At 48.6% G+C, this 20,558-nt stretch overlaps 1 protein-coding gene across 9 annotated transcripts in view; it reads left to right on the top strand.

The window, feature by feature from the left end:
* The window catches only part of ARFGAP1 (ARF GTPase activating protein 1), a 29,780-nt gene extending 11,105 nt beyond the window's left edge, over positions 1 to 18,675 (top strand). For 3 of the 9 annotated variants that reach the window (XM_073580904.1, XM_073580903.1, XM_073580902.1), the window contains 9 exons: positions 78 to 164; positions 684 to 795; positions 909 to 965; positions 1,285 to 1,317; positions 2,578 to 2,610; positions 3,330 to 3,386; positions 12,198 to 12,257; positions 15,462 to 15,538; positions 16,346 to 18,675. In XM_073580904.1, coding sequence (XP_073437005.1) covers positions 78 to 164; positions 684 to 795; positions 909 to 965; positions 1,285 to 1,317; positions 2,578 to 2,610; positions 3,330 to 3,386; positions 12,198 to 12,257; positions 15,462 to 15,538; positions 16,346 to 16,694 — 865 coding nt within the window. In that variant the 3' untranslated portion in view covers positions 16,695 to 18,675. The remainder of the gene's footprint in view (positions 1 to 77; positions 165 to 683; positions 796 to 908; positions 966 to 1,284; positions 1,318 to 2,577; positions 2,611 to 3,329; positions 3,387 to 12,197; positions 12,258 to 15,461; positions 15,539 to 16,345) is intronic. The other 6 variants (XM_073580898.1, XM_073580899.1, XM_073580900.1 and 3 more) reach the window with 6 other exon arrangements.
* The last annotated feature ends 1,883 nt before the right edge of the window (positions 18,676 to 20,558 follow it).

The raw sequence follows: 20,558 nt of genomic DNA, 5'->3' as shown, positions 1-20,558 counted from the left end.
GATCACCTGGATCTCGTTCATTGTGGCTTTTCTGGCGTTTGATGTTAAGTTTCCGTTAATTCATTCTCTACTCACAGCTCAAACACCGGGGGTCACACTGGAGCCCCCTCAGGGGACAAAGCCTTCGAGGACTGGTTGAACGATGATGTCAATTCCTATCAGAGGTTGGTCTTCCCAGGTCACTTTGGATTCTTCCTATTTTGGGTTTTCATCTCCAGGAACCCTTCTCCTTCCTCATATTACTCGTCCTGTTCATTCTGATCTTCCTGGTTTATTCATGATGTACAGACAGCTACACTGCAGTGGAAGAAGAGTCACAGGTTGCTGTAAGTCATTTTGGCCTGGTAGATAAATGAATGACAACCCTACTGGGCCCATGCTATACTTTGACATGTATCCAAAAAAGCACAGTTGTGTCTGGATATTTAGCGTTAAAGCGAAAACACGGCACTCTTCTACAGAAAGCGCCACTTGGGTTGTGTGTGGTTTTACTTGTTTGCTCCATCAAAGCTAATACTAGTGCGGCAGTACCACATATGACCTCTAGACTGGGGTGGCACTATTGGGGGGGGAAGAGCCATATTTTCCTAATTCTGGACAAGAAAGCCTTTGAAGTAAGAATTTTGCCTAAAATTTTCTCTCTATTAATCTGGATTCCCCAGTAATCTATTCTTGCCTTCCAGCGGCGGGGGTGGTGGAAACCAGGAGAACAGATATGTCGGCTTCGGCAACACTGTCAATCCTCCAAAGAAGGAAGATGATTTTCTGAACAACGCAATGACCTCACTGTACTCGGTACGTCAGGGCGTTGTAGGACTCTGACTTCAGATTTATTTCCCCCCGGGGGCTTTTCCACGCCCTTATTTTGTCGTTTGCTGCGCTGTTCATTATTGTTTTATCCTCCTTAGGGCTGGAGCAGCTTCACTGTTGGAGCCAGCAAATTTGCCTCCGCTGCAAAGGAAAGTGTAAGTACATTAGTATATCTAGTGTCCACATCTGGTATTGCTTGTCTTTCCAGTTTGTCCAAGCCATCATTGAATACTAGTTTTTTTTTTGGGTCACGTATTTGGGATTTTCCTCTGCACTCTGTGTTTTTGCATTGGGGCAGCTTGATGCCCTTGGAAAGGTTGTCCAGTCCAACTGGGAATGAGCAGGAATCTCAAGGTGCAGGTGATCACATATGCCTCATATGGTGGTTAAGGGGGTCTTCCATTATCCCAATAGATGTGGGAAACCCTTATGTGTATTGGATTAGTATTACTTTTTATTTGTTCTTTCTCTCAGGCATCCAAGCTGGGATCACAAGCAACACAGAAGGTTGGTACAAAAGGGTTAAATACTTAGAGATGACAAATAACCCCCCCATATTAGCGTGTGGCCACACCAATACACTTTCCATATAAATGATGGCATCAGATCCTATCGGATGCATCGCTGATCCATCCGCTGGGTTACATACAGGGTCATGGCGTCCAGTGAGCTGATCCAGACCCTTGTATAGCCTGTGGAGTACATACATACGACCAGATCCCTAATGGCCCATCTGCCGCCATTACAGCTACACTGTATTACACTACTTAGAGGGGTTGTATGAGATTAGAAAAGCATGGCTGCCTAAAATAAAGCAGCCTATGGGTGGCGCCATCAGGTTGTTCTAACCTCATCCAACCTGTCAAAGGGTCCAGCGTTTGTAATCCGCTCTCTCCCTCCTTGTGTAATGTTTTATATCCTAATGTATGGTCATTAATGAGTTAACCTCCCTGGTGTACCCCAATAATACCTTCCAGTGACCCGCTTCTTTATGTGATGCAGGCTGATTTTTCGTGGTGATAAGCGTGGGCAGGATATACGGTGAAGGAAGGAAGTGATTACATTTTGGGAGGAGGTTGCCAAATTTGGTTTTCAGTTTGTGTACATTGACACATGGAAACCATCAGCAAGTTGTAGGGTCTGGTGTACACGTGTGTTTCCTCTAAGGATTTGCAGGAATAATGGTGTGAAGGGGAGTATAGGAAGCATCTTTTGTAGATGGAAACTGCCAACAAGCATGCTGGTGCTGATGGATCTTCAGATCGTGCGTTCGTGTGTTAATGAGCTTGGCTGCAGTGATAATGTTCGGCCAGTCGTGGTAAGTCGCCATTATGCCCTGGAAGTTCTCAATACAGATCCATCAATATCAACTTGCTGATTGTTTCCATGTATTTGAAAAAAAAAATTCCTACTAATCTTTTCTCAGGTTTTTTTTTTAAACGTTTGATTAGTATATTTGTACAGTGTCCCATAAAGTGTCCCCACCACTGCCCTTACTCCCAGTAAGTGCCAATTAGGTGGGGTCGCTGCTCCCTACTGACCCCTCCTAAATAACACTCAAAGGAGTGTAACATGTGACTCCTCCTGAGCGTGCGGATTGGCCGGGAGGACAAGTTTCTAGCCCCTACCTGCTGACTGTCTTGTGGGTGCAGCATTATTAGGGGGTCAGTAAGTGGCTGCGGTGAGGAGTCAGAATCTCGGGGTCTCTGTGTAGTTACTAAAGTTAGTCTCTTCTCCCCCTCCCCCGCTATCACTGCCCCTGTGCAGTTTTGGGGAGGGAACAAGCATCCAGCGGACTCGGTAATCCAGGCATCATATATATATAGATGTGTGCATGGTCTGTCTGTCTGTCCAGCCAGGCCCCAAGGTCTCGTCCTTCATCTGTTTCCTACTTTCCATAGCCCAGGCCTGGTGTTTGTAGCAAGTATGTTGTATTCTCTCAGCCTCTGCCTTTTCTCCTCCAAACCCTGCTAAACCCTCCTTCTGCTGTCACATTTCCATCTGCCTGTGCCTTCTGCAGTTCATATCCCAGGGGGCTTCATGGTGAGCTTACATATAATCATGTGTTCCACTCCACTCACATCCAGAGCTGCTTCCAAAATGCTGCTGGTTTCTATCTGTGCTCCTCTGGGACCTGACGTAACTCCGGGCATTTGGAGATCGTGCACGGCTGCGTTGCATTGTGGGAGATGTAGTTCTGACAACAATCATGGCTGCCCCCTGTGAGTGCAGTACTGATGGATTTCAAGCAGAATCCATAATGCAGCTTCAGATGTGACTGGAGTAGATGATGCACAAGTCTGGGATTTCCCGAACATTTATATGTAGATCTAACCTAGAAACCTCCTTATGGTGGTCCCGCTGCCTCCGTCTGGCCGGCCGTGTCTGCTCTCCCCTCCCTGTGCATCACTGGTCTCCATCTGGTTTGCATGTGTGGTCCTGCACATACGTAGTCCGTGCGCGTGGCGGATCCTCGTCCTCCTCCCTGACGTCTGTCCTCTTCTTTTTCTCCTGGATAGGCCTCTGAGCTAGGCCAGACTATTAATGAAACAGTTGTCAGACCAGCCCAAGAGAAGGTAACTTCCCGGTGTCTTACCATGTGCTAAGATGATCGCTGCTGGTTGTGGGGCTCCGCGCGGTGACTAACTCGCACCACATGCGAATCCGTGCCGTCCGGCTGCATGGCGCCTCCATCCCCCTCTGCCCCATCACTGCTTCATAAGCCATTCTTACCTGCAGCTCTTTATAGCTACCAGATTTATTTGCAATTTTCTGCCATTTCTTAGTCCCTTCCTGGTCACGCATGTCACACCGGCGTATTCCATCTCTAACCCAGACACACTGCTTTACTCACGCTTGCTAAAAGGGTATGGTTACCACATGCTCCCGATTGTATCATGTATATGAAAAGTTGAGTCACTTTGGACACAAGTCATGAAATGTAGGCTGTGCTCATCCTGAAATGCTGCAGAATAGTGAGTGCAGCTCTGGAGTATAATACAGGATGTAACTCAGGATCAGTACAGGATAAGTAATGTAATGGATGTACACAGTGACGGCACCAGCAGAATAGTGAGTGCAGCTCTGGAGTATAATACAGGATGTAATTCAGGATCAGTACAGGATAAGTAATGCAATGTATGTACACAGTGACTCCACCAGCAGAAGAGTGAGTGCAGCTCTGGAGTGTAATACAGGATGTAACTCCGTATCAGTACAGGATAAGTAATGTAATGGATGTACACAGTGACTTCTCCAGCAGAAGAGTGAGTGCAGCTCTGGAGTATAATACAGGATGTAACTCAGGATCAGTACAGGATAAGTAATGTAATGTATGTATACAGTGACTCCACCAGCAGAATAGTGAGTGCAGCTCTGGAGTGTAATACAGGATAAGTAATGTAATGTATGTATACAGTGACTCCACCAGCAGAATAGTGTGTGCAGCTCTGGAGAATAATACAGGATGTAACTCAGGATCAGTACAGGATAAGTAATGTATGTACACAGTGACTGCACCAGCAGAATAGTGAGTGCAGCTCTGGGGTATAATACAGGATGTAACTCAGGATCAGTACAGGATAAGTAATGTAATGTATGTACACAGTGACTCTACCAGCAGAATAGTGAGTGCAGCTCTGGAGTATAATACAGGATATAACTCAGGATCAGTACAGGATAAGTTGTTAGGGACGGCGGAACGCACTAAATATAAATAATAGGAAGTGCGTTCGCCGCCCGGGGTCCACCGCGCAGTAGGTGTAACAACCGCTGCTGAGTAATGGCGGACTCGCTATATGGCGGTATACTGCGCTCGGGTTAGACGTCACCCGGGGTGCGCAGAGCCGACTCTTCACCTCACAGAGGCCCTAAAGCATAAACGCCGACCCTGTTAGCTTCACAGGTCTCAGCTGGCGTGCACACACGGTATATGGTCACAGGACACGGCCCAAGACAGAGGTCGGTGTCCGTCTTGACCTACCGTGCGTGCGGCGTCGCTACCGCGGACGCCGGTAAGTGCTGCTAACTGCAGCGCGGCGGTAACTACTGCCGCTATACGATAGTGCCGTCAGGCGTGACACCATCGGACGCTAGTGCAGAGGTACGGTATGCTCTGTGGCCCATAGCTTGCCACTGACTGGCGCTGACTATCTCTAGTTCCCTATCCACATGTGTAGTATCAGAGGGAAGGGGTTTCAAATGAGTCAGTCACCAGAATCATACATCCGTCACCATTCACACATAGCAAGTATGGTCTATACTAGCGCATGGGCGAGTGGCCATGCGGGCCTTTTTATAGCCATGCGCTTCCGGGACCTTCCAGACCTCTGAGATGGGCCAATCAGATCAGGACAAGGACCTGAGCACGTGACCCCCGATCTCCACTGGGAGATCGTCCCGTGGGCATGCCCAGTAGCGCGGCGAGAGGACTTAGCCTCTGGAGTGGTTTCCTGCAAAGCAGGTTGCGCTACCATTGCTGGTCCAGAGGTGGCAGCAACATCCAGACCCAGAGAGCTGGTCTGAGCAGGGCGCCTCGATTGCTGAGATTGCTGTGCAGGTCCTTGAGCGGTCGGAAAGGAATGGGAGACCGCAGGATGTATGGCTCTGGATTCCTGCTGTGCAGCTGCTGGAATCCGACGCCTAACATTACCCCCCCCCCCTCCTAGGCCCCCCCCCCCTCTGAGCCTCGCTACGCTCAAAGGCCGCGATCAGGAGCGGAGCGTGGATGTTCTCCACAGGCTCCCAGGTTCGGGCCTCTGGACCATGACGCTTCCAGTCCACCAAATAAAACTTCTTGCCATGCACAATTCTGCGTCCCACAATGGCGTTAACCTCAAACTCGTCCGAAGACAAGTCTGATGACCCGGCAGATGACTCAGAGAACCGGGCCATGTGAACAGGTTTGAGAAGGGAGACATGGAAAACGTCAGAAATGGCTAAATGTGGAGGAAGAGCCAGGCGGTAGATCACCGAGCTGATTCGCTCGAGAACCTTAAAAGGTCCGATGTATCGCGGCGCGAACTTGGAGGACTCGGCCCGCAGCTTGATGTTTCGAGCAGAGAGCCACACCAAGTCGCCGGAGAAAAAGGTTGGAGCGGGTCGCCGATGTGTGTCGGCGGATGCCCTCATTCCTTCTTTAGAGGCACGAATAGCATCCTGAGTGCGTTCCCAAATGTCGCGAGCCTCCACTGCCCAGTCTGCCACCCTGGAGTCAGCGGAGGACACTGGCATCGGGACAGGGACACGCGGATGCTGGCCGTAATTTAGAAGGAACGGCGTCTGACCAGTGGAATCAGCCACTGCATTATTCAGGGCAAATTCAGCCCATGGTGGCAAGGATGCCCAGTCATCCTGCCTGGCAGAGACGAAATGCCGCAGGTACGTGACCAAGGTTTGGTTGGCTCTCTCAACCAAGCCGTTCGTCTTGGGATGGTAACCGGAGGACAGGTTTAGCTCAATGCTGAGTAGGCTGCAGAGCTCCCTCCAAAACCGGGACGCAAACTGGGGACCTCGATCACTGACAATTTTGTCCGGCATGCCATGCAGACGGAATACATGTTTTATTAACAGTGTGGCAAGACCACGAGCGGAAGGCAACCGTGCGAGTGGCACCAGATGCACCATTTTAGAAAAATGGTCGGTGACCACCCAGATGACCATACTGCCACCAGACTTGGGCAGGCCAACCACAAAATCCATGCCAACCATCTCCCAAGGTCTATCCACCACCGGCAAAGGGTACAATAACCCAGCCAGCCTCTGTCTAGAGGACCTGTTCCGTGCATGCTTGTATGTATTCCTTAGTGTCTCGAGCCATGTGCGGCCACCAATACGATCTTGCCAGGAGTTCTGTGGTCCGCATATTGCCAAAGTGACCACCCACCGTGGACGCGTGCGCCCAGGCGAGAACCTCCGGCCATAGCTGAGGAGGCACAAAGGTCTTGCCTGGTGGCACTGACTCGAGAGCAACTGGAGCCACAGTCGTAAAGCTGTCCGGAGGGAGAATTAACCGTGGCTCAGCCTCCCCTTCCTCCGCTGAGACCACCGAGCGCGAGAGAGCATCCGCACGGACGTTCTTCTCTCCAGAGAAGTAGTGCAAGGTGAAGCGGGAGAAGAAGAGCGACCACCTAGCTTGACGAGAGTTCAAGCGCTGGGCCGTTTGTAAATAGACCCGATTTTTATGGTCCGTATACACCTGGAAGGGAAACCGGCTCCCTCCAGGAGATGTCTCCACTCGGGAAAAGGCCAACTTCATTGCTAGCAGCTCCCTGTCCCCGATGGAGTAATTCTTCTCCGCCGGTGAGAAGGTCTTAGAGAAGAAGAAGCAGGGATGCTTCCGACCTTGAGCATCCTTCTGGAAAAGGACTGCTCCTGCACCGACGGAAGAGGCATCCACCTCCAGGATAAACGGTTTATCCACATCGGGAAGGTGTAAGATGGGAGCGCCAGCAAAATGGGATTTTAGAGACGAGAAGGCCTTGGAGACCTGTTCAGACCAAGCGTTAGGATTAGCTCCTTTCTTTGTGAGAGCAACCAAAGGAGCTACCAGTGTGGAGAAGTGAGGTATGAACTGGCGGTAATAGTTGACGAACCCTAGAAAGCGCTGCACCGCTTTGAGTGAGTGTGGTTCCTGCCAGTCCATTACCGCTTGCAGTTTGGCCGGATCAGTAGCCAACCCCTGGGCCGAGATGATGTTGCCCAGGAACGGCAAGGACTCCTGCTCAAACTGGCACTTCTCCAGCTTGGTGAAAAGAGAGTTCGCCGGCAGACGGTCGAAGACCCTGCAGACGTCTCTCCGGTGGGAGGTCAAATCTGGAGAGAAGATGAGGATGTCATCTAGATAGACCACCACCGAGGTGGAGAGCATATTGCGGAAGATGACGTTGACGAAATCCTGGAAGACAGCAGGCGCATTACAAAGGCCTTAGGGCATGACCAGATATTCATAGTGGCCATCCCTGGTATTAAAGGCTGTCTTCCACTCGTCTCCGTCGCGAATGCGGATCAGGTTGTACGCCCCCCGTATATCTAATTTCGTAAAGATCCGGGCCCCTCGCAACCTGTCAAATAGCTCAGAGATCAACGGGAGAGGGCATTTGCTTTTAACTGTAATGGCGTTGAGACCTCTGTAGTCAATGCAGGGGTGTAACTCTCCGCTCTTCTGCACGAAGAAGAACCCTGCACCAGCCGGTGACACCGACTTTCTGATAAACCCTCTAGCCAGGTTCTCTCGGATATATTGAGACATAGCCTCTGTCTCGGAGTGACAGCGGATAAAGCCTCTAGGAGGTTCTGTGCCTGGCAGAAGATCTATCGGGCAATCATAAGGACGGTGCGGCGGGAGCGTCTCTGCAGATTTTTTTTAGAGAAGACGTCCGCATACTGGTGGTATGATTTAGGAAGCGTGGAGAGATCCGCAGGCACTTCAGTGGAAGCTACCTGAACACTGCCCTTCAGGCACCTTCCCTCACAGTCCTTGCTCCAACCCCGTATATTCCCCGAAGCCCAATCAATATGAGGGGAGTGACAACGGAGCCAGGGAACTCCGAGAAGCACCTTGTCGATGCCATCTGGCAAAATGAACAAGGACAGAATCTCATGATGAGAGATTGAGAGCCCGAGTGGGGTTGTCTGGTGGGTCACCTGAGATGGTAAAGGTGCACCATTAACCCCCCTGATGGTCAGAGGTTGAGGCAGTAACACCAGTGGAATAGCGTGTTTCTGGGCGAAGGTCGAGGACATAAAGTTCCCCTCAGCCCCGGAATCCACGGTAACCTCTACCTCCCAGGTGGAGGCCCCACTATCTAATGTCCCTCGGAATACCGGTTTGGGAGAAAAGGGTTTCATATTTGTCTGACCACCACCTACGACCACTGGACGTGATCGTTTTTCTGACCGCAGAGGACACGTGCTAGCCGAGTGACCAAACTGCCGACACCGGTAACAACGTGCGGTGCTTCGCACCGGACGTGGCTTGGAGCCGGCGCGAGACACCTCCATAGGTTCGGAGGATGTAAGCTCCTGAGCGGAAGATCTTAGCGGCTCGGTGAAGGTGGGAGCCAAGTTAACCCTACGTCTGGATTGCGCACATTCCAGCCGGCGTTCCGTAAATCGGAGATCAATGCGGGTGGAGATGGCAATCACTTCCTCCAGACTTGTGGGGACCTCTCTGGTTGCTAGAGCATCTTTGACATGCTTTGCTGACCCTCTCCAAAATACAGGGATGAGTACTTTATCAGGCCACTCTAGTTCGGAAGCCAATGTCCGGAATCGGACGGCATAATGGCTGACCGAGAGAGACCCCTGTGTTAGGGCCAATAATTGGAGAGAGGTGTCGTGCGTGATCCGTGGTCCCAAAAATACCTGCTTCAGAGCCGCGAGGAACTGCGCAGCCCCCTGAACCACGGGATCATCACGCTCCCACAATAGCGTAGCCCACTCTAATGCCCTGCCAGATAAAAGAGAAACAATAAACCCCACCTTAGCCCGCTCTTTAGGGAACCGTGCAGCCAGTAACTCAAGCTGAATAGAGCACTGACTCACGAATCCCCTACATGTGGCGCTGTCACCCGAAAACTTGTCGGGGAGCGGGAGGCGAGATATTGTCGGCATAGGCGTGAGTGTGGGCACGCGTGAGACAGCCTCTGCGACTGCCTGAGCAGCGGCTACCGTAGCATTCGCAGCTGAGGTGGAGCTCTCGATAGCCGCCAACCGGCTCTCCAGCTGCCGAATGTACCGCTGCAGGTCCGCCATTACTAGCCAGACCCTGGCACTAGTATAATGTTAGGGACGGCGGAACGCACTAAATATAAATAATAGGAAGTGCGTTCGCCGCCTGGGGTCCACCGTGCAGTAGGTGTAACAACCGCTGCTGAGTAATGGCGGACTCGCTATATGGCGGTATACTGCGCTCGGGTTAGACGTCACCCGGGGTGCGCAGAGTGGACTCTGTTAACCTCACAGAGGCCCTAAAGCATAAACGCCGAGCCTGTTAGCTTCACAGGTCTCAGCTGGCGTGCACACACGGTATATGGTCACAGGACACGGCCCAAGACAGAGGTCGGTGTCCGTCTTGACCTACCGTGCGTGCGGCGTCGCTACCGCGGACGCCGGTAAGTGCTGCTAACTGCAGCGCGGCGGTAACTACTGCCGCTATACGATAGTGCCGTCAGGCGTGACACCATCGGACGCTAGTGCAGAGGTACGGTATGCTCTGTGGCCCATAGCTTGCCACTGACTGGCGCTGACTATCTCTAGTTCCCTATCCACATGTGTAGTATCAGAGGGAAGGGGTTTCAAATGAGTCAGTCACCAGAATCATACATCCGTCACCATTCACACATAGCAAGTATGGTCTATACTAGCGCATGGGCAAGCAGCCATGTGGGCCTTTTATAGCCATGCGCTTCCGGGACCTTCCAGACCTCTGAGATGGGCCAATCAGATCAGGACAAGGACCTGAGCATGTGACCCCTGATCTCCACTGGGAGATCGTCCCATGGGCATGCCCAGTAGCGCGGCGAGAGGACTTAGCCTCTGGAGTGGTTTCCTGCAAAGCAGTTTGCGCTACTATTGCTGGTCCAGAGGTGGCAGCAACATCCAGACCCAGAGAGCTGGTCTGAGCAGGGCGCCTCGATCGCCGAGATTGCTGTGCAGGTCCCTGAGCGGTCGGAAAGGAATGGGAGACCGCAGGATGTATGTCTCTGGATTCCTGCTGTGCAGCTGCAGGAATCCGACGCCTAACATAAGTAATATAATGTATGTACACAGTGACTCCACCAGCAGAATAGTGAGTGCAGCTCTGGAGTATAATACAGGATGTAACTTAGGATCAGTACAGGATAAGTAATGTAATGTATGTACACAGTGACTCCACCAGCAGAATAGTGAGTGCAGCTCTGGAGAATAATACAGGATGTAACTCAGGATCAGTACAGGATAAGTAATGTATGTACACAGTGACTGCACCAGCAGATTAGTGAGTGCAGCTCTGGAGTATAATACAGGATGTAACTCAGGATCAGTACAGGATAAGTAATGTAATGTATGTACACAGTGACTGCACCAGCAGATTAGTGAGTGCAGCTCTGGTGTATAATACAGGATGTAACTCAGGATCAGTAAAGTATAAGTAATATAATGTATGTGCACAGTGACTGCACCAGCAGAATAGTGAGTGCAGCTCTGGAGTATAATACAGGATGTAACTAAGGATCAGTAAAGTATAAGTAATGTATGTGCACAGTGACTGCACCAGCAGAATAGTGAGTGCAGCTCTGGAGTATAATACAGGATGTAACTCAGGATCAGTACAGGATAAGTAATGTAATGTATGTACACAGTGACTCCACCAGCAGAATAGTGAGTGCAGCTCTGGAGTATAATACATGATGTAACTCAGGATCAGTACAGGATAAGTAATGTATGTACACAGTGACTCCACCAGCAGAATAGTGAGTGCAGCTCTGGAGTTTAATACGGGATATAAGTCGGGATCAGTACAGAACATGTAATGTTAGTATTCAGTGACTCAGCTTTTATGTACTGTGTAGCATTGTGGCATACACTTTATAATCACAACAGCCTGCATACAGCACTGCTTACATCACAGCTTTACGTTTAAACATTTTGCTAATATGTAAAGTATGTGAACTCCGATATCTCTTTGTCCATTCAGATTCAGAGCTGCATGCTGATTTGTGCTTTCCTCACCCTGCGCTGTAGTGCACAATGTCTGCATCTGACAGGTCAGCACACACTGGCGCAGCCGGAGGATGTGGGGATGCTCTTGCTCCTTGCAGCTTAAGGCTATGTGCCCACGCTAGCGTTTTTAAACGCTCAGAAAACTGATCCCCTTCCCCAAAAAACGTGCGTTTTATTTCCGCGCGTTTCTTGCGCGTTTTTTGCACAAAAGACGCGCGTTTTTGACTTTTTTCCGTGCGTTTTGTGGGAACATTGGAAATGGCTAAAAACGCTCAGCAATGCGGAAAATAATGGGCATGCTGCATTTTTAGCCGCTAAGCGATTCCTGAGTGTTTACAAACGCGTGCATTGGCACAAAAAGCCAAAAACGCATGCATTTTAATGTGAAGCTTCTTTTAAGCGTTTCTGCAGCGTCTGAGCCGGCACAAACGCTGTGGAAATGCTTAAAAAACGCAACATGAGCACACAGCCTTAATCAAAAAGAGGACAATCCCATAATTGCAGCTCTGGATGTGACTAGAGAGAACGGAAAATAGTACTTGCAAAGTCATTGAACTATGCCTTGGAATAAGATGTTTAAAAGCAGAGCTGTGATTAGTAGGGTGCCATTCCCCTCCACCTGCCATCCTTCTCACCCCTCCATGAGCTCACATACCTTGTCCTCCCCTTTTCCAACCCAACAGGTGAAGGATGGTCGGATCTTAGAAGATGTCACCAGTTCAATGTCTGTTATAGCATCAAAGGTAGGAATTATGCTGGCACCTAGCGGGCATCTCCAGTCCAGGGTGCAGTCTGGGTAGTCGCCCCCCATTCACTGTGTGGACATATTCTAAGAAGGCAAGCAGGGGGCTTAATGCACAAACGTTAGTATTGATTGGATGAGATGGTGCCCTGATCAGTTATTGGCACCGGTCCCAATAATCCCAAATCAGATGTAGAACACACACAAGAGTTTCCTAATGGTGAATGGGTCCGGCTGGGAGTCGCAAACTAAACCAACCCACATTCTCAGTTGAGGACCATTAGGAAACCTGTTAACAACAAGTCCTCTTATTCCTCTGTGTTCCCTTTTAAATCCTCTAAGGGAACGTTATTCCTTAATATGACTTTGGAGTGGGAGATGCCCTTTGTGCCGCATTGTACATGTCTAAGTCCTTGTCTAATCTGTATTTGTCCTTTACTGTCCATGCTGCCCCTCTGCGGACATGATGCTGGTGAGTTATGACAAGTATCGGCAGGATCCAGGCTCTATGTACCGTAGCCAGTATCCTGGATATGAGATATATACACGTTCTGATAAATATATCTTCACACCTCTGTTATAATGCCCTTTTTTTCCTCATATGAAACTTATCATATCAGTAAGAATTATTTCAGAACTTTTTCCACCTTTTAATGTCCCCCATGATCTGTACAATTCAATTGAAAAATAAACCAGGTGAAAAATAAAGTGGGTGCATATATATGCACACCCTTAAGTCTATCAGCACGGCACATTAGAAATTGGCAATCTTTGACCACTCTGCCTTGCAGCAGCCGGCGCATGCTCTGTAACTAGCGGTGACGTCACCGCTCATCACTGAGTCTGCGCTCTGCTTCCATTCATTCCCCAGTCATTTACAGTCACGAGCGGCTGTGTTAGCAGCGCTCCCAGTTGTAAACTGATCAACCCCTGAGATGGATTTACGCCGTGGGACGTGAGCACCCGACAGGTAATGTATATTGTTGCTTTATTTTCACCTTTTTTACAGCAGATCAATGGCATCGCAATGGAATTAGCAGTGTAATAAAGATTTTTAAAACTGTGTGTAGTGTATTCTTTCATTAAAATACTTTTCTCTTATTGTGTGTGTTTATTTAACCCTTGACTGACTCTAGGATTAGTAATGGATAGGTGTCTTATTGACACCTCTCCATTACTAATCCGGGCTTAATGTCACATTACAATAGAAAGGTGGCATTAACCCCTTATTACCCCACTTGCTACCGCTACAGAGCAAGTGGGAAGAACCAGGCAAAGCTCCAGAATAGGCGCATCTCTTAGGTGCCCCTTTTCTGGGCAGCTGTGGTCTGCTGTTTTTAGGCTGTGGGGGGCCAAGATCAATGGCCCCTTACCAGCCTGAGAATATCAGCCCTCAGCTGTCAGGTTGGTTGTCAAAAATAGGGGGGACCCCACACTGTTTTTTTAAATAATTAAAAAAACAGCACGGGGACCCCTCTGTTCTTGAGAACCAACCTTGTTGAAGCTAACAGCTGAGGGCTGCAGCCCCCAGCTTTAAGTTTAGTCTGGTTGGTTCACAAACTGAGGGGGACCCCACGTCGGGTTTTCATTCATTCTTCTCTCCTGCTCGCTGTTGCCGGCAGAGCAGGAGAGAAGAATGGTAGCCGCGGGAAGCACCAGCCGCAGGGGAACAGCGCTTACTGTAGCGCTTCGTCCCGGCCGTGTGGTCCTGATGCCACACGGAAGTACCACGTATCCACACGGACATGGATAGCTCTGGTACCTTATTTACCGGTACCGGAATTATCTGGGCGTGTGAAACTGGCCTAAGATGAACCAGACCATAAGATGCACCTAGGTTTTAGAAGATGAAATTAGGAAAGAAAAAAAAAAAACTGAAGAAAAAAATGTGGTCAATTCTGTACTTAATATCCCCTATCCTGGTAAATATGGTACCCTCATCCCCATCCTGATGCATATTGCCCCTCATCCCTACTCTGGTATGCATGGCCTCCTTATTCCTATCCTGGTATGCAAGGCCTCCTCATCCCTATCCTGGTAGGAATGGTCCCCCTTATCCTGGCAGGAATGATTGCCCTCATCCCTATACTGGTATGCAGGGTCCCCATCTTGTCCAAGTATGCATGGCCCCATCCCTATCCTGGTATACAGTGCCCCATCCTTAACCTGGTGTGCATGGTCACATTCTTATCCTGGTATGATTGGCCCCATCCTTATCCTGGTATGCATGGTCTCATCTGAACAGATTTAAAAAGAACAAGCCATTACACTTACCTTCCTCCCCTCCCTCGCAGTGTCCTGCTCCATTGCCAGCAGCTGCAACAATATTCACCGGGCCTGTTCATCGCAAAGAGCAATGAGCATTCAAGGCTCTTTAGTAGCGCGTAGTGCCAGCTACCGGCACATGAGTTAGCCAGAGCCGCTGGCTTCTGCCTCTGTGACCCGCTGCTCCACTGACACCGCTCCACCACAGCCAGAGCCGGTACATCCGGACTATAAGACGCACCCCCTCCATTTTCCTCCACATTTTGGGAGGAAAAAGTGTGTCTTATAGTCCGAAAAATACGGTATATAGCATGAGTTTAAATTGGCTAATTCTGCACATAATCTCATGGCCAGTGATAAGAGGGTGTTCACACTTCTGTTATCACATTATTTTAGTTTTATTATAGTTTCATTCTCAAAATTGATTTGTTTGTTTGTTTCTCAATAGATTTGTACAGATAATGGGTGACATTAAAGGATGGGGAAAGGGGTATATAGACTTTTTATATTTGCATTATGCAAGAACCATATGTTGTACACAGGCTGCCCTCAACTTACAAAAATCTGATTTCCGTGCGACCCGTAGTTGGAAATGTCAGATGTTCAAAAAAAAAAAATCCCCAATACTCATCTCTGTGCTGATCTCCCTGTTATTTCCTACGCACTGCATCTTTGGCATCTTAAAGGGGGTCCAGGCCAAGAGCTGCACGTTCGGGGTGAAGCCTCAATTCCTTGCTATGGGCACAAGGCCCGGAGTTTGGGCGATCATGCAGCGGTGTAAGCTTGGCTCATGTGAACCGGGGGCGATCTTGACCACATAAGTGGCTTTCGGGTTAAGACTCACAATGCATTGTACTGTTCTACAGACGGCCCCGGGGGTCTTGCTGCCATATCTTCTGCACTGTGTGTGAACGATGCCTAACACTGGTGCATCTTGCAGGTCCAGGGTGTCAGTTCCAAGGGTTGGAGAGATGTCACCACATTTTTTTCAGGCAAAAGTGAGGACAATACGGAGAGGTGAGTGACCACAGTCTGTCACTAATCCCCCCCAATCAGTATAATGGTGTATACACAGACCACCTGAGGCTCATCTCTGGCGCATATTAGAACCCCCCACTCCCACCATGCCGTGCCCAACAAACGGGGCATTTGCTACAATTGTATCTAGTTTGCACAGTCCTCAGACTGATTTGGTTTCAGCTGCACCGATATATTGTAACAAACTGCAGCAGATGGATATGTTCTGCTCTCAGAGGTTTGCCTCCACTGGATATAATTCTACAGCCCCCCTTACATTTTAGATTAATGTCAGCGGAATGATTCTTCAACCAGCAGCTTTCTCGCCCAAAGCTCCTGTATTCTCTGAGAGAGCCGCTGCCAGAGTATTCTGGCGGGGGCCTTTGTCGCTGAGAACAAAAGGATTGGCAGTCTGAAATTGGACACACTGACTCTTACACTGTCCTACTATCCTCTTTCGGGGGTCCTCATTCACATTACTGTCAGCTGAACTTGACGATATCGGACTGCCAATTTTTTATGTCTTAAGCTGCCGCCAGAGGAGTCTGGCAGTGGCTTTCTCCTATAGGATGCAGGAGCGCTCAGCTCATGACGCTAGTCTAATGTTTATGGGGGCCTTAACGAAACCCGTTTTGAGTAGTATGAGGTGGGCACTGGCCTTCACGTTCTGTAAGTAAGGCAAGAAGAAATCTTGATAATGGTTTAGTGAAACGCTGTATGTTGGAAGCAGTGTGATTCCCGGCGGCTGCAGATATGGGTAATAATGTGACTATTCCTGATTTGTTCATGGTCGCTCTTTTCTCGCAGCTCCCATTCTGGAGAGGGCTACCAGCAGGGCAGCGACGGTGCCGATAGTTACCAGAATGCCACCCCAGGAAAATCCTTTTGGGAGACATTTGGCAGCTCGGAAGAATTGAAGAAGCCAACAAAATCGCCCAGCGGGGACAGCTGGACCTTCCCTGAAAATGCCACCGAGAGGAAGAGCTCAGACAGCTGGGAGGTTTGGGGGTCCGGGACCACCTCTAACAACAAGAACAGCAACAGTGACAGCTGGGAGAACTGGGACAGCCACTGGGATGCCGAAGGAAAGGGCAAGAAGGGTGGCAGTAGTCAGGCACCCGCTTCAGATGATGGGTGGGAAAACTCCAACTGGTAGAGTGTTGGGGGACGGGTATCAGATGGGCGATATAGAGCAGAGGGGAACCCAATTTCCAATTATTTCATCATGAGCTGTGGAAGGGACGTGGCGGCCGCCGCCGCCGTCGTCTATTCCGAGCAAGGGTAATACATAATCGGTGTTCGTCTCTACTGATAATTGGGAATGTGGGGCCCACTGGGTCTGTTCAGCATTGGCGCCCCCTATTGGTCCCTCCATGAATGAAGTCATCTGTGGTTCGTGCACATTATCTTCTTCCTCCCGGTCGAGTATCATCCTCTTCTCTCTGCTGACGGCCCTCCGGACCTCCCATCCTTGTATGTAAGCTGCGGGAAAGTGCCCCACCTGTTTCCTCTCTGCCAATATGTAGCGCCCCCTTCTGTGTGGTGATGTGCAGAGATCGTTATGGCTGCTCTCTGTGCAATGCAGAGGTTCCTAGTCTGTATCCAGTGGACATTGTGCTTCTCCTGCCGTGTATAAGTAGCTTGGATGACTTCAGTTGTGATTGCGGAAGATGTGACGTCTTACATCCCTGTGCCCCCCCCGTCCCCCATATACCTCAGCCTTTAACCCATTGTGCTGCTGCTTTCTTTTATACTGCGGTATACACCAGGTTAAGTGCAATCTACCAACAAGTATATATATGTAAAGGGGGTTGTCAACCTTTTTAAGACTTTTTTTTTTTTCATCTTCATTAAATGCATGTATTTTGGGTGAAAAACGATTCTTGTACTTAGATTTCATTTTTAAAAAATGCACCTTTTGGCTTTTATTTGTTGCTGTTTTCCTTGGACATTCAACTTTGATGTGGTCTTAGATCTGAAAACAGATAAGAGTCACAAACTCTCCAACAGACCCTTAGATTGAGTTCACTGATGGATTCTCAGTTAACTCCTCTTGCAGCCAACAATATACAGTGCAACACAAAGGTTATAGAGGGCAAATGGTGCACCATTTTTAATGAAACCAAGTTGTAAAAATTATTTATAGTCCCAAATGCATGCATTTAAGTCAAATAAATGTCCCCAAAGCTGGATGACCCCTTTTAATGTTGCCTTTTTTTTGTTTTTAAAGTGAAGCTCACATGTCATTGAAACATATCAAACGATTTGGAGGTCTCTGGATCTGTTCCCCTCTAATTACAACTGCCAACATGACAACAATGCTTTTAAATGAAAAAGTGCAGGTACACTTTTTGCTCCATCAAAGCTGAGCTCTTATCAGTGACTCCGGATTAGCTGCAGTGTTTGTTGGGAGTCTGGAGGTAGCATGAAATTTGTCTGTGGCCTCATTATAGGCTATGGCTGTTCTTCTCTCCTGTCACTGTACTTTACACTGCAGCTCTGGTTGTCCTGGTTGGCTGCTGAGTTTATATGTCACAGGATCTCCGCTCAGTGTTCCATGGGTCTAGCTCCCCCTACTGGTACTATACTGTATAACTAGAGCTAATCACCTGATGTACTAATGCAATTTCTGTAGTTTTTGGAGGAGAGAACTCCGTTGAGAGAACTTTTATAATTTTGCAAATTTTTTTTTCTCTGTTGGGGGTGAGGTGGGGATGTCCCGTTGTCTAAAAATTTCATAGCTTCTATATACAAATAGATATTTTGATAAAATTCAAGCTGAAGAGTATTGAATGAACTGCGATAGATCCGGGTGAGGGTACCCTGAGGCCTTGGGTGTGAGGCTTACCCCATGGCCTCCCAGCTGGATCTGAACTATAACTCCCAATATGCTGTGACAGCCGTAGGTTGCAGAGCGGCGTCCCCTGATCCTTTTTACATTCCATAAATTTTTCTTTTCATGTCGCCCTTGTTGCTGTAAACCATGGAAATGTTTGATCCCTCGTCTGCGGGAGAGGGATCATCGCTGTGCAATATGTCGCTGGTCTCTTTGAAGGGTTCTAATGTCATTTATTCTATATATTTATTACCTAGTGATCATGTCATTCAGAAATAAAGTGTGATCGGACGTCCCCCAACATCCTGTTCTTTTTGTGGTGGGCGGGGGGGGTTTTATGAGATCAGTTACAGCAATGGGTGTAAATGTTCTCGGCATCGGTGATATGGGACATAAACTTAGTGAGTGTGGGCGAAATCTCTGGATGGCACACAATGAAGAACACTACAGTGAGCCTGGGAGGCTGATAACAGGGAACAACAGCAGGGAGAGAAACTACGCTTTTAGGGTTAGCGTCCCTATAATATAACATGTAGGGGGCCACATATATGGACAGTAGGGTCGGGGCGATTGGAGTATCTGCCCTTAGACATTGAAAAAGCTGTGAATTGGAAGAAGTTCTTGGTGCATCCGTGTAGGGGATTTTTATCAGCAGCACACTGCCACTTTAAATAAAGGGTAAATGGTGAATTCGAAACCTTCCATTTTTTTTGGGGGGGTGGGTGGTAGGGGTCGGCAAGATGTGGGTATAAATTATGAACCCCTTCCTTGGACGTTATTTAAATCTCCCCAAAACTCATTAAGAATAGGTAAGAAAGCTGCATAAATAGCCACACCCTAATGTAATATTACTGGAAGTATTGAAGATGGGGCCCCTATCATGTCAGACAGAGCAGCTCTGTGGTCCCCAGGCTGTCGAGGTATGATTGCGAAATGCCAGCCCCAGGGGCTGGAGATCTGGGGGTAGGTTTTATGATCGATGTATGGCAATTGTGGCCCTCTCTCCATACACCCGCAGCTGACCTGCGCCATACATGAACTGCGGATGTCAGGAAGGAGCTTTCCAGGCTTGAGCTTACATTTTTGCAGTCACTGTGTGATTGCTGACCCCTCTCGTTGTGTAATATTCACACTGTCTGGATTCCACTTTATTGCCCTCTTGAGTGGTCGTTGGTTATCACAATAATGGGGTTTGCGACCATGATAATGGTCTATTGAGTGAAGCTTGTTGGCACGTGACCACAACTATACAAGTTGCATTCTGACACTCGAGCAGGAAACAGGGCGGATCCTGACAGTGTGTATATTGCACAATGACCAGGTTTAGCACTTGCAGAACTTTAGTGGAAGCCCGAAACTCCACTTGTGAAAACTCGCAAGGTGGGGGGCTGCATGGTGACCTTGTGTCATATGTGCAAAGTAGGTTGTATTTGTGGTCCGATGCAAATTGTGCAATATGTTTTGTTTTTCTCACATTTTCAGATTTTGTTCTGTGAAATTTGCCCAAATCCTTCTGACTTTGCGAATTCAGGTCCTTAGAACTGCGGTCAGACTGGGAATTACACTCCGTATAAGACCTCATTCCCAGTTTTCATTATAACAATGAGCAGGACGGTTAGAAAAACAGAGTTTCATCCCAAAATAGCGCCACACTTGTCCACAGGTGCAGCTCGGCTCCATTTACTATAATGAAGAATGCAGCCATGTTTTTCTAATCCTGTACAATCCCTTTAAAATTACTCCTGCCTGTTCAGAAGGTGGGAAGACAGCAGCGCTCTACTGCCACCTATGTGTCAAAAAAGGGACTGCATGGATTTAGCTGGACAGTGCTAGAAGCTGGTACCCTGAATACCCCTTTTATAGGTTTGGGGACCATCTTACCTAGACATGTGCTGATGTTTATACCGTTCCTGTTTAATTTATTTCATTAGCTTTGTATTGAATTTTACTTTTTAAATGTGAATATACTTGTGGTGGGGGATGAAGGCTCTCACTGGCTCTCCAGTACACATCTTTTATCCCAAGTGCCCGCTCCCCATTCATGGTGCCTGCATTTATGTGGAGTGCTGTATTTCGATGTTCCTGTTGTCAAGATCCAAGGAATTGCTCTGCTGTCATATTCAGAGACGATCGTGATGAGCTCCAAGAAGAATGGAAAATAAAATTCAGCTTGGAGAATCCCCG

This window comes from Dendrobates tinctorius, unplaced genomic scaffold (assembly GCF_039654945.1).
Source record: "Dendrobates tinctorius isolate UK_male_01 unplaced genomic scaffold, ASM3965494v1 ptg000065l, whole genome shotgun sequence".
Taxonomy (NCBI): domain Eukaryota; kingdom Metazoa; phylum Chordata; class Amphibia; order Anura; family Dendrobatidae; genus Dendrobates; species Dendrobates tinctorius.
The sequence above is the reverse complement of the archived record's forward strand: the minus strand, read 5'-3'. Positions and strand labels throughout refer to the sequence as shown.